Source organism: Bubalus kerabau, chromosome 1, assembly GCF_029407905.1.
Source record: "Bubalus kerabau isolate K-KA32 ecotype Philippines breed swamp buffalo chromosome 1, PCC_UOA_SB_1v2, whole genome shotgun sequence".
In the NCBI taxonomy this organism is placed as follows: Eukaryota; Metazoa; Chordata; class Mammalia; order Artiodactyla; family Bovidae; genus Bubalus; species Bubalus kerabau.
This window is the reverse complement of record NC_073624.1, coordinates 41720148-41734515: the sequence shown is the minus strand read 5'-3', so window position 1 is coordinate 41734515 and position 14368 is coordinate 41720148. Positions and strand designations below refer to the sequence as shown.

Genomic DNA, 14368 nt, shown 5'->3' with positions numbered 1-14368 from the left:
ATGATAATCTATACCTATGCTGTCTAACCCATGTTCTTATTTAAATTCAAATTTTAAAATGAAATGGAATGTAGTATTAGCCACACTTCAAGTGCTCAACTGCTACATGTAGTGAATGATTACTATACTGGACAGCACTCATATTGAACTTCCCATCATTGCAGAATGTTCTTTTAGGACTGTTTAGGTACTAATGTTGCCTTGCAAGAGGATGGCAACAAGGAAATGCAGGTAAAATGGACAGATCTGGAGAACTGATAGGCTTTCTTGATGGAATAAATGTGAAATTAGATCTGCAGATCAAGGATGGCTCCTAAATTTATAGTAGGACGTTTTCAGAGGTGGTGGCATTTACAGAGATGGGATATACTAGAGGCAGAAATGGATTTGTGGTGAAAGATCTATTTGGGTCATGTTAAATTTTTAATGCCATGATACATCTAAGGTTGAGCTGGCAGTAGGGAGCTAGAAGTAGAACTCCTGAAGTTTGGACTTAAGATATAAATTTGAGAGTTATCAGCTTCTCATAAATTTCCTTTAGTTATTCTTTCTCTGACATCATCAATCTCCTCTATCATTCTCATCAGTTTCAAACATATTCTATTATTACCCATAATTAAAATAAAAATAAAACAAGAAAGTTAGCTGTTGCCCCATTTCTCTGCTTCCCTTTACAGTAAAATCTCTCACTTTCTTAGAGATTGATGGATATACATAGTTTGTGGGATTATGGGTAAGAAGTCATGGAGAGATCCATTATAGCAAGGGAATACTAATAGATTAGGATACATAAAAGTGGTAATTTGGGAAGTAGAATGTTTAAAATCAAATTTCAAAAGTCTCAAATGATTTCAAAATTTCAACGCCGTGTTGTTAGTAAAGAATTATGACAAAAGAGATAAGGTCCCTTGTATGGTTAAATTTAGTATTGGCACTGAGCTGGCATTCACTAACTTGGTCTCATGAGTCTTCATTGTAAATATCCAGTCTGTCTGGTTGTTGCCCCTGACATACTGGTTATGAAATATCATCTTTGGTCAAGCAACAGTTTTAAGGAACATTAATAATTTGGAACACATCCATAGAACATAATGACCAGGATGCTGAAGGGTGTGGACACCTGGGAATGTTTATTTTAGAGAAGAGAGAAGACAGAAGGATCACAATTTCTTCTCTTCAAGTATTTATGGAATTTCCATAGATTCTCAGCCATGTATAAAACTTGTTCTGCCTAATAATATCTAATAGTTATTGAATGTTTACCATTATTCATGCATAGTCCTGAGAATTTATAATTCAATCTTCTTAACAGTCCTATGGAGATAGGTTGTGTTATCCTCATTTTAAATATAAGGAAACACAAAAATGTTTAGTAACTTGCCTCTGGTAATATAATTAATAAGTAGAGAAAGCTGGTTTAAAGCCCAGGCACTCTGATTCAAACATTTATATCCTTGGCCACTCTGTTAACCATATGATTACACTGATGCCTTTTGATTCAACATAAGGAAGAACTGTCAAGCAATTAGAACTGCTTAAAAAGAGAAAATAAATGCTCATAAGTCCCACATAATATCTTCAGATGTAGCTAACATATGTCCAAGGTTATTTTAGAAGGAACTCAATGCTAGATGAAAGATTAAACAAAATTATCACTAAGATTCTATGTTTAACCTAGTTCTTTACTTCTCATTCAGCTACCCATCTCAAACCTACACGTTTTGTAAATGTGTTACCTGTATTTCTACCTAAGCCATTAATAGCAATACTGTACTTGGCAGAACCAAGGGTAGAACTATTTTCATACCCTTCAGATCTTCCCTTCAGGTTAACATTGTATGGTTATTTAATCAGCTGTGAAGCTCCCTAGTCATATAATTATCCACTTATACTTTATATCTGTTCACAGGGACATCGTAAGGTACTTTATTAAGTGCTCCACTGAAATCAAAATTCATTAAGTTTATCTCATTCCCCCTAGCCACCATCTAATTAGCTCTTTCTAAAAATTAAATTAGGTTAATTTAATATGGCCTGTAGAGGATCCCATGCTAGTTGCTCATGACCACTGATTCCTTCTTAAAGTGTTCAAAAACCACCTAATAATTTGCTATAAAATTTTGCTGAGGTTTTTTTACTTAGTAAATATTTATAATGCTTCATAAATATAACTTTATATAATCCCATATTTTTTTAATCTAAATTATACAGATGAGAAAATTGTGGCAGAGAGGTTAAATAACTTGCCTAGGGCCACATAGCTAATAGAACTAGTCCAGACTAGCAGTTTGACTTTGGAATCCGAGCCTGTGAGGACTAAGCTACACTACTTCACTGATATAAGACTTTGCAAATCCTTTAGCCTCTTTGTTTTTCTCTGTCTCCTACCCTTCCCCCTCTGCCAACCCTCAATCTCCTTTTTGAAAAGCAGAATAACATTTTCCCATTTCCATTATGTTAAAACTTCCAGAGTGTTAGTTAACTTTACACAGATTGCCTTTATTTGACATGGTGCCTCTCCAAAGCTACCCACGACATCCAGTTCACCAAACAGATTCTTCAAGGATAAGAATGATGTAGAGATTAACTTTCTCCTATTCCCCATCTCTCTTTCCCAGATTCCTCAAAAAACATTATCTTTAAGACAAATCAATAGTGTATCATTTAGTTTGAGAGATCTCAGTTACAGCTTGTACAGATAAATTACAGCAAATGTCCTGTCACCTATCAGGACAATCCTTGTGAAGACTTTTGTGTTTCTGTATTAGGAAAGGATCATCATTAGTCTGTATTTGGGCAGACTACATGTCTTAGTTTTAGCTACTATAATAAAAATGCCATAGTTTGGGTAGCTTAAATAACAAGTACTTATTTCTCACAGTTATGAAAACTAGAAGTTCAAGATTTGCTGTCTGGTAAGGGTTTGCTTCCTGGTTCATAGCTGTCTTCTTGCTATTTCCCCGTAAGACAAAAAAAAAGGGGGGAGGGGCTAGAGAGCTCTCTGGGTTCTCTTTTATAAGGGTTTATAAGGCTCCACCCTCATGACCAGGTCACCCCTGAAGGCCACACCTCCTAATACCATCACATGGGGGATTAGGATTTTCACATATGAATTTTGGGGGCACACCAACATTTGGTCCATAATGGTATCCCATTACTTCCATTTCTCTGTCCATATATCTTCATTGAAATGCTTCTTTAACCACCCTTATAATCAAAGATTGCCATACAAATTGTATATTGTTTCCATATCAATTGCTAGCCTAGTCTTTTCCCTTCGATCTTTTAAAATCTATACCCTTTTATTGTCTCAATCAAATCATGACTTTCATCCTCAGAATCTTGATTTTACATTACTGATCATCATTCTTGTCAAGATTTGTTTGGAATCTAATGTCCCCCCTCTCCTTCCTCTTTTACCCATGTAATTACACAGAAGTATTTTGATTATTGAGTATACTTCACATTGCAGCTCATTTATGTGGCTCCAAGAAAGAATTTGTCTGGATATCCAGTGGTGCTTACCTAACTGTGAATTTGAAAACTGATGAGTCTGTGGGAGAAAGAGGTTTTAAACTGATTTTGGAAGATATGACTCAGAAGCCATCACAGAAAAGAAATATTGGGATCCAACTGCCTATTAATGGTAAGTAATTGTTTTAAAATATCTACTAAAGCAGGTACGATATATGCCTTAGAACAGAATCTGGAGCCCACTGGTTTAGGGATCAGTGGCAATCACTTTACTCTAATACTAAAAACAGGATAAGCTCATTTCAAACCATTCCTTAAGGGCTGAGACTTTGGCAGTTCACATAGATCATGTGAGGTAATAAAGTTAATTGGGGTATGTACATGTCTATATGTGTGTATGTTGTTTTTAATTAAGAAATAATAAACATGAGAGACAGTGAGTTGCTATTTAAAAGATCCTGTGGGGCCTTTCAAACTGAAACAAGAGGAGAGTTCAATGTGCTTCCATCTTTGTTTACATATCTCTTCTATGAAGTAACTATCTCCTCACCACCACGAAGAGCCGTCAAAATATTTCAGATATATTAACTTTTCTGCATAAAATAGAAACAAATGTACTGATTTTTTCCTAGTCTGTCTAATTTTAAGCTAGAGTTTCATTAGTTGTGCTTAAGACTAAACCTAATGAATCTGTTATTAGGAGATTTTCTTGATTAGAGTATAATAGTAGGAAAATTCAAATAATCCACATTAATGCAAAGTTTTTTTTTTTTTTTTATGACACACTATTTTAAGATTCCAGGTGGCTCTAGTGGTAAAGAATCCACCTGCCCGTGCCAGAGACTCAAGAGACACGGGTTTGATCCCTGGGTTGGAAAGATCCCCTGGAGAAGGAAATGTCAACCCACTCCAGTATTTCTTGCCTGGAGATCCCATGGACAGAGGGGTCTTGCGGGCTACTGTCCATGGGATCACAAAGAGTTGGACACAACTTAGCAACTAAGCAACAACAATCTTTCTTAGGATAGTGAAATGAACAGGCTCTCCTAAGAGTCCTGAATTTGAGCCCTAGACTAGTGAACCACAGTGTCCTATAGGTGTTACTTTTTTCTTTCTTTGGCTGTGCCACAAGGCACGTGGCATCTTAGTTCCCTACCCAGGCAGGGACCAAACCCGTGCACTCTGCAATTGAAGCACAGAGTCTTAACCACTGGACCACTAAGAAAGTCCCCTATAGATGTGATTTTTAATTGTTAAAGGCCCGCTCACCTAATTGACCCTTCTTCTGTGTCCATTGCTTTTGTTTTTCCATTGCTTTATCTTTAAACTGACCCTTAATTCTCACAGTAAAAATATTTAGCCTCATTTCTTTTTTAAAGTATTGTAAAGTAAGTTGAATACTAATAAAATATTGCTATGATACATGTATACAAACAACCCCAAAATCTGAGTTACCACATAAAGTGTGGATTACCAATGCAATAAAAACATACAGTAATTCAGTGAACTTGATGCATAAAAAATATGTTTTAGTAAATACCTTTTGTGGGTTTTTCCCCCCTAAAGTCCAGGATAGTCTTAATTTTGAAGAGTTTGCACATTTGTAAAGGAAGAGGGAATCCATGTTTTATACATATCTGAAAAGAAAGTAGAAATGATTTTACTTAAGTATTGAATAATCAAGTGCAAATTCACTATGCTATAAATTTTTTGTTTTAAATAGCTTTCTGGTGTAAAAAATAATCTCAAGTAAAGAATTAACAAGTGAGCATATCTTAGGAGACCTGGGTTCCATCCCTGGGTTGGGAATATATCCTATCACTCCAAAATTATATGGTTATGGAAAATTTTAGTTTTCTTCATATTTAAGGAAATGCTTAACTATCTCTTGTTACTTTCTGGTAAATTTCTTTTTAAATCTGAGAATGGAGTAAACATATTGCTATACATTTTCCTTATGATTTTCCTTTATATATACAACTTATTTTGAATACACAGAGCATAAAATATTTTGATGTGTCTAAATATATGTACTGGGATAACACAAATGATGCTACAGAAAGAACAATCTCCAATAATTTCATGATTAAGTGCAACATTTTTATTTCTTTTTTAAAAAAATTGATTTATGTTCCAATTCACCTAAAGATATGTGTTTTAATATGAGTATATTAACATGGTGTGTATATTAATACCTTAGCAAACTGTTGATTTTTGCTCATTTAAAAGCATTGGAAGAAAAGATGAGTCTCATCTCTTGCAAATAATGCTAGTTTTGAACCGACAAAAGGAGTAAATGCCTTCTGAGATTTAAATAGATATTCATAAGTATTGCTATCTAATGTTTTGCTGTTGTTTTTTTCTAAGGGCTTACAGTAGAAAACAATACCAGAAGACAGCCAGCTCAAGACTCATGTGGCGTTCCATTTGTTGACCCATTTCTCAGTGAAGGGTTTGAGAGGAATACAAATATCTTGCCTGCAGAGGCCGGGGAGCCCAGGGTGGTTGGTGGCCATGCAGCCGCGGTGATGTCGTGGCCCTGGCTGGTCAGTCTGCAGCACCGAGGCCATCACTACTGTGGAGGCGCTCTGATTGGGAGGCGGTGGGTCCTGACAGCAGCACACTGTAACTTCAGGTGTGTGCCTGGGTGGTGGGGGTTCTGGGATGCGGAGGGTGCTGATAAGGAGCTATTTGAGGGCCCATGGTGGGTACACTCCTTCTCTCCCCACATCATGAGAAACATTAAGCACCAGCTCCCACTGATACAGTCCCCAACTTGCAAATGAATGAATGTATTAGGTTGATGAAACTTTCTCTGCTTCACTAATAAAATTACTACCAATAGCTTTTAATTCTAAGAGCAGCTTTCTGCTTCTAGGTATAATTTAATTAGTAAGTAACTAACAACACCCTCCCTTCCAACCATAAAAATGGAGATCTCACATTTTTGCATCAGTTTCTCAGCACGGAGCCTAGAGCCCAGGGGTTGCTTATACGTGGCTTCCTTTCCTCCTTACTCTCCTGTGGATTGTCTGATGATCATACCCAGTCCCAAAATAAATCTGTAAAGTTTGAAAGAATTTCAAGGAATGTCCTTTAAAAAGGAACATTTGTTTTCTTTGATTTTATCTTGCTTTTGATCGTAATATGATACGGAGATATCTGAAAACTCCCTCAGAGGAGTCTTAGCTTGGCGTTTTTAGTATTATCTCCCAGAAGTAGCATGACAGCGGACGCTGTGGCACAGGGTCCCATAGCTGCACAAGTAGACACATTTTCAACGTCTCTGAAATTGGCTTTACAATAAAAGCATCTAATCAAATAATGTGGTTATCATGAGCCTTCAGTGAACTAAAAACTCAATTTCTATACTATCCCCCAACTCTTCCTTTTGATACAGATAAATGATAAGAAGGCATACTTATTAAGACAGTTTCAGACTTTCATGTGCTTAAAATTACCTGGGGAGTTTGCTGTAAATGGAATCTTGGAGTATTAATTTTGAATTTTGAGTTGATGAGTTATGTTTGGAATTCTGCACTTTTAATACCTGTGCTAGACTTAATGCATGTGGTCCCTAGACATTTCTTTGAAAAGCACTGTATTAGGGAGTAAATATAACTTTCAGAATAGTTTCAGTGACCATTACATAAGTACATCATATAATGCATAATATTATGATTATAATACATATGATGATTACCTTGAGGCAGCATGAATGTTAATTGTAATAAAAAATACTGAATTTTTTATTCAGTATTTTTTATCTGACATTATGAAGACAAGGAAGTAGACACTTTAAAATTTTTCTCAAGGGCTGAATTAATAAGAAACCTCTGTTTCCTATGAATTCAAGATAATAGGGATTTTAATGTGGATTAGAAATGTTAAAGAATATATTTTTAGTAATTCTGAGAAATGATGGCCTAATTAAAAGTGGAATCTATTTCCTCACTCCCTTTTCTTGTGACAAGTACTGTCACAGACTACCTGGTAATAGGAAGAAGTTACCTGGGGAATATAAGAAATAGTGATTTGATACCAGTGAAAGCTGTGTACATTCACCCCAGCTTCACACAATTTCCTCCCAACGATGATCTATCTTTGCTGCATCTGGAAAAACCTGTTGAACTAGGTCAGTATAAATAACTTTTTTCCATTTTGAACCTTTGCCATATAGTTTTTATCTTGTATCTTGCTTAGAAGTGCTGTATGTACTTTTCTTCCCCCAAACTTATTTATTTTTAATTGAAGGAAAATTGCTTCACAATATTGTGTTGGCCTCTACCATACATCAACATGAGTCAGCCATAGGTATACATGTGTCCCCTCCCTCTTTAACCTCCCTTCTCACCTCCCACCCCTTCCCACCCCTCTGTTTTGTAACAAAGCCCTGGTTTGAGTTCCCTGAGTCATGAAGTTAAATAATTACTTTTAAATGTTCTTTTATACTAACTGAACTTCCTTTCTCTAAAAGCTGAAGTATCTGTGTAAACATTTTACTTTTATGTGTATTTAATTGATGGGGGTCTAGAGAATATTTCAAAGAAATATGTTTTAGGGACTTTCCTAGCAGTCCAGTGATTATGACTGTGTTCTCAATGTAGGGGCACAGGTTTGATCCCTAACTGGGTAACTAAGATCCTGCATGCTGCACAATGTGACCTAAAGAAAGAAAGAAAGAAAGAAATATGTTTTTAACTTTGTCCTATATATATATATTTGAGACTCATTATGTTCTCAGAGGTGAATTCAAATACTTAGAGAACATCAGTTTGAACTATGAGATGTTCAATTTTCTGTTCTTTTATAACTTAGTAAGATATTGCTTTTTTAAAATTTTTACTTAAGCTGAAGCTAAGCAAAAATGTGGAATTGTTAATCCTCACACTATCACAAAGTAGTCATGTGATCTTGGGCAGTTTATGTAACTTGTGAACCTCAGCTTTATCATTTGTAGACGGGGAATGGCAATTAACCCACCTACCTTCTTAGGTGGAAAATGTATTGGGGGAAATGTAACTAAGATCCATGGATAGTCCCCACCCACACATCCAAGCTTTTTCATGAAATCACAGGGCTCTGGACACTTTTCCTGCTCTGCTCCAACTCTCTCCTCTGTTTATGCCTATAGGCCTCACTTTTTATGTCATTTCGGTGCATCCATTCTACAAACCCCAAATCATTTGCTTTTTGTAACTGAATCAGTGACAGCATTCAGAGCAGTGCTTTTTAACCTTGACTATGACTTATTTTTTCTCCCTACCCTGCTTTTAAAATTTATTTTTAGTTAAACTGTCAATGCTGAGAGAATTGTAGATTCACATGCAATTATAAGGAATAATACAGAGACACCAAAGTACTTTTTACCTTGGTTTTCACCAGTGGTAACAACTTGCAGCATTTGACATTTATACAATTGAGATACAAAACATTTCTATCTCCAAGAAGATCCTTACTATTGCCTCTTTATAGCTACACCCATCTCCTTCCTCCCCACTCTACCCTCCCCACCCAGATTTCTGTCAGTCATGGATCTGTTCTCTTTGTTTCTATAATTTTGTCAGTTCAAGGATATTATATAAATGGAATCATATAGTATGTAAACTTTTGTGATTGATTTTGTTTTTCACTTAGCATTAACACCCTGGAGCTTCATTCATGTTGTTACGTGTATCAACAGTGCATTGCTTTTAATAGCTGAGTGGGAGGGATTGGGGGCAGGAGGAGAAGGGGACGACAGAGGATGAGGTGGCTGGATGGCATCACTGACTCGATGGACGTGAGTCTCAGTGAACTCCGGGAGTTGGTGATGGACAGGGAGGCCTGGCATGCTGCGATTCATGGGGTCGAAAAGAATCAGACACGACTGAGCGCCTGAACTGAACTGAACTGAATGTTCATGGTATGAATGTTTAACCACTCATAACTGTTTAACCATTCATTTGTTGAAGAACATCTGGATGGTTTCTAGCTTTTAGATGTTACAAATAAAGCTGCCATGAACATTCATGTAAAGGTTGTTTCCTTTTTTTACTTAAATGATGCTGGATTGACTATCTTTATATGTACATTTTTCTAGGTCTATTGCCTTAAAATAAATTTCTCAGATGCAGAAATGCAGGATTTGGGGCATAACTGTTTTCAAGATTCTTGACATATTTTTCTGTTATAAACACAGCTGAATGTAGAGTACAAGTCAATACCTCTCCCTACCCCCATCCTGCAATTTGGCAATATCTGACAATTTTTGAAGTGCAGGCCTTGTGGTCTAGCAACTCAACTATCCAGGATACTGGCACCGACGCACAGATATGTGATCTGGAAAACTTGATGCAGTTTATAAAGGAAAAAGTTAAAGTCTAAATATTTGCCAATGGGATTTAATAAATTGCAGTACATTCATTATCTGAATACTGTGTGCTGTTAAAAGAATGATGTGGTAGATCTGTGTGCAATGATATAAATAATATCATAATTTAGTCAATGAAGAGTATCAGAATAAGAAAAAACTATTGATGGGAAAAATATGTTGGTAGAGGGAAAATGCTTTAGCTCAAGGAAATTTGGGAGGAGATTATGATACAGCAATGATCATCTATGAAGGCAGTATAACATAAGATTTGCTACACGTGTAGAGAGATGAGTAGGAAAAGAATAGACAAGTTACAAAGAGTTTTATGTAATTTTGTTAAGAGATAGCAGTAAAAATAAAGAACATATCATTGAAATTAATGGCCTATGATAGCAGGTATGCTGAAGCACTTAAGTGTGTAAAAGCCCAGATGAAAAGGAAGTGAAACAGCCTGGGAAAAGGGAAAACAAACACAAGAGCACTGCATTCAGTGTGTGTGTGTGTGTGTGTGTGTGTAGCATATATACACACAGAGACACAAACCCATAGTATTTATATATATACAAATTTTGGTGATAAGAAAAACAAAGTGAATGTGTAATATATCAATATATTTTATAATGCAACTGTGAAGATAGATATTTGCTGTAAAAATACTTCAAAAGTTTAAATTGCTACAAATATATTCTTCCCCATTCTTCATGTAATATAGTTGAGAAGGGAAGACAATTTTATCTTTCTCCATTGTCATCTCAGATTCAGCATGGTGATGTCCTCAAGGCACATAGGTTGAAAAAACAAATGCATTTTTAAAAATGGTTTTGGATGAGAAGCCCCACATCTCAGTGCAGGACATGTGTTTCTGTTTTCCTAGGAGGATATGGAAATACTTGGAGCAAAATGGTATCATGTACATTGATTGGGACCCTCCCCTCTGAGTAACTAATAGGTGGAAGCTTCTGGAACATTTTATTTATTAAATTATAGGGTTACAGAGGATAGTGTCAGGTCAAAGTAGACATTTCTAGAGCTATCACTGAAGAGCAAACAATATAGACAATGTTAATATGAATCTTATAGACTAATTGATATTTGTCTTTTTCTTTCTCATCCTTTTTATTAGGAGAGTTTGTATCTACAATCTGTTTGCCAGGGAAAGATGATAAAATAAATTTACTTTCCAAATGTTTGACTGCCGGATGGGGAATAACTGAACCTCATCGTGAGTATATTTATTAACTCTTCTAAAATTAGAATCCAAACAATTATATGTGAAGTCTGAGTGCACTGTTTATTCATTTTCAATTGCTCTGTAGTTTTCATAGGAATGATAGTAGAAAAACTTTTTTTCATAATAGATCTAAAAGTTACTGCTTGAGTTTTAGGCCATCATATTCATTAACACAAGTTCATTGATTCTAGTTCATTGATACTTCTAAAAACTTGTGTTGGTAACTATCTAGTGATGTTATTAACCAATAAATATTTGTGTGTATTAACTCCCCAATTGTGCTGTGAGTGCACACACAGACACACACACACAGAGTTTGTTTTCACAATAGTGTAGATATTGCTATTGTAAAAACCCATACTTGAAGATGTATGTGCCTGTTCTTAAAGCTGTCAGGCATTTTTCTGAAATGATAGGGTTGTAAAAAAGGTAAGTGTGTAGATATGATATTACTTATATGTGGAATCTAAAATGTAACACAAATGAACTTATCTATGAGACAAAAACAGACTCAGACATAGAGAACAGACTTTTGGTTGCCAAGGGAGAGGAAGGGCAGGGGAGGGTTGGATTGGGACTTTGAAACTAGAATATGCGAGCTATTATATATAGGATGGATAAACAACAAAGTCTTGTTGTGTAGTACAGGGAACCAAATTCAATATCCTGTAATAAATCAGAAAATAATATGAAAAAGAACATATATATACATTATATATATGTATAAAATGTATATATATGTCTGAATCACTTTCCTGTATACCAGAAACTATCACAACTATACTTCAATTTTTTTAAAAGGTAAATGGGTGGAAAGATCATGTGAAAATATTCTAGTCCATATAAAGATCAAACCCATGTCTCTAGTCTCACCTACACCCTATTTTCCAAATGAATTAACTAGTTACAAATATCCAACAAAGTAAAGAGTTAGTTAGAATGTAATTTCAGTTGTCAGCTTCCAGTCAGTGTCAGCACTTAGAATGTCCTGCTCAGCAGAAGTCAAATCAAAAAAATGAAAAGATGGCAAAACCAATGAAATAAAGCATAGATTTCATATGTCAAAAATGAATTATGTTGTTTGCTTTATCAACAACTGATTTGGGTGTAAATTTTGTCTTTTTTTTCATAAGGTGGTATCATTTTTATATCTTTTGAGGACTATACTAATGACAAAAGAATGCACATAAAATGTTTTTTGTTGTTTCTGTTGTATAAACCACTGTGGAATAATTGGTTTTTTACAAGTCACCTAATGGCATCATTGAAGTACTGAGAGAGGAGAATGAGTAGGATTTACCCCTTGGAGTCTGTGTATATGTAAGGCTAATTTTGTTTTATCCTTTAATAGCATTTGCCTATGTATTTTTATTTCTTTTCTACTAGAAGATGAATTTCCTAAAACTGTGCAGCAGGCAAAGGTACCACTGATCAGTAGAATATCTTGTCGAAGCTACTGGGGACTGGAAATTAAAAACACTAATATATGTGGAGGGGCTTCCGGATCATCCTCCTGTATGGTAATTAAGGCCTGCATTCACGAGGGCAGGAGGTTCACTTCAGTGTTGTCTTCTGAATGTTTGTTTCTGACCAGAAAGAGGTACAAATGTATGGCAGTTTTAAAGCGAAAAATGAGAGGAATAAGTCCATTGCTAAGTTGATGCACTGCGATTGCTAATTTGATATTTGCATAGATTCAGTTTTCAAAAGGAATTACTCATTCCATTGCTAGGTTGAACTATGTGAAACTGATGATTTTCAGCTATTTTTGACCTACAAAAAAATGACAATTTCTTATGGTTTGACATCATAGCTGAATTAGGTAGCTCAAACTACCTATTTCCAGTAGCACTGAATATATAAAAATGCTTTTGTGCAACTCAAAGCCATCATTTGCTCATTTATATTGATTAGACACATGAAACTTCCTGCATGGTAGTCTATGGTCAGCATAAAATGAATTTATGTTTCTTTCAGCATTGCTTTGAAAATATAAATTTTGATCTGAATCAGAGATCTGTAACATCAGCCAATGAGCTCAGTGGCCCTAGTTCCTTGAGCTGTTGTGATGGGAGAGTGACTTACACTCGTGTCTGATCATCCCCTGCAGTTGTGGGTTAGCATCCCCCAGGAATCATGCAGTTAGGAGAATGAACTTCTCTTTTTGCTGGTTGCAGGGAGATTCTGGAGGACCACTGCAGTGTGGTGAGGGTGGGCAGTACAAGCTCATCGGTATTGTGAGCTGGGGCAGCAGTAACTGCCATCCTGCTGCACCAACAGTCTTCACCAGAATTTCTGCCTACACAGACTGGATCACATCCATCACTGGAGGAGAAGCAGGATCACTGGGAGACCAACCTGGTGGAACTGTGATCACAAGTGGGAAAGGAAATACATAACCACATATCTGGAAAATATGTCTCTTGTCATTGCTAAAAAAAACTCAATGTCACTTCTCCCAACTTTTGTCATTGAGGAGCTTGGATTTGGTGTATAAATACATTCAATATTAAACATTGGTCACAGAAAGTTAATGTTGGTTCGTGCCTCCTGGGACTTATAATCTTAAATGCCATTAAGTTCATATCTATGTACTATGTATATGTCACATTTGAATACCACCATATATACTTTTTGGGGTTTCCCAGGTGGTGCTAATGGTTAAGAACCTGCTTACCAATGCAGGAGATATAAAGAGGAGATAAAGAGATGTAGGTTCAATCCCTGGGTCTGGAAGACCCCCAGAAGAGGGCATGGCAACCTACTCCAGTATTCTTGCCTGAAGAATCCCATGAACACAGGAGCCTTACTGTGGTCCATATGGTTGACTATGGTTCATATGGTCCAAAGGAGCTGACTGCAGGTCCATATGGTGCTGACTATGGGTTATGGTCCATAGGGTTGCAAAGAGCAGGACATGACTGAAGCTATTCAGCACAGAACAGCAGGTGGTGCTAATGGTAAACAATCTGCCTGCCAACGCAGGAGACTCAAGAGTCGTGGGTTCAATCCTTGGGTCTGGAGGATCCCCTGGAGAATGGAATGGCAACCCACACCAGAATTCTTGTCTGGAAAATTCAATGGGCAGAGGAGCCTCACATGCTACAGTCCATGGGGCCACAAAGAGTCGGACACGACTGAGCATACATATATACTTTTACTATTTTTTCTAATTTGGTTAACATTGAAAGATATGAAGAGAAATGCTACTCCCTCCTTGTAATTCTTAATTTTACTCACACGGATAAGCACAAATATAGGAATGGTCCCAGTAAGTTTCACAATTTCAATGAGCAAGTAACATTTAA

General features: G+C 36.2%; 1 protein-coding gene across 8 annotated transcripts in view; it reads left to right on the top strand.

Annotated features, from left to right (window-relative positions):
* OVCH1 (ovochymase 1) overlaps positions 1 to 13677 on the top strand; it is a 97196-nt gene extending 83519 nt beyond the window's left edge. The window contains exons 23-28 of one of the 8 annotated variants that reach the window (XM_055572951.1): positions 3473 to 3646; positions 5842 to 6109; positions 7449 to 7609; positions 10953 to 11051; positions 12450 to 12481; positions 13238 to 13677. In XM_055572951.1, the coding sequence (XP_055428926.1) occupies positions 3473 to 3646; positions 5842 to 6109; positions 7449 to 7609; positions 10953 to 11051; positions 12450 to 12481; positions 13238 to 13459 (956 nt within the window). In that variant the 3' untranslated portion in view covers positions 13460 to 13677. Of the gene's footprint in view, positions 1 to 3472; positions 3647 to 5841; positions 6110 to 7448; positions 7610 to 10952; positions 11052 to 12446; positions 12581 to 13237 lie in introns of those variants that run through there. The other 7 variants (XM_055572943.1, XM_055572936.1, XM_055572926.1 and 4 more) reach the window with 7 other exon arrangements.
* Positions 13678 to 14368: the final 691 nt, after the last annotated feature.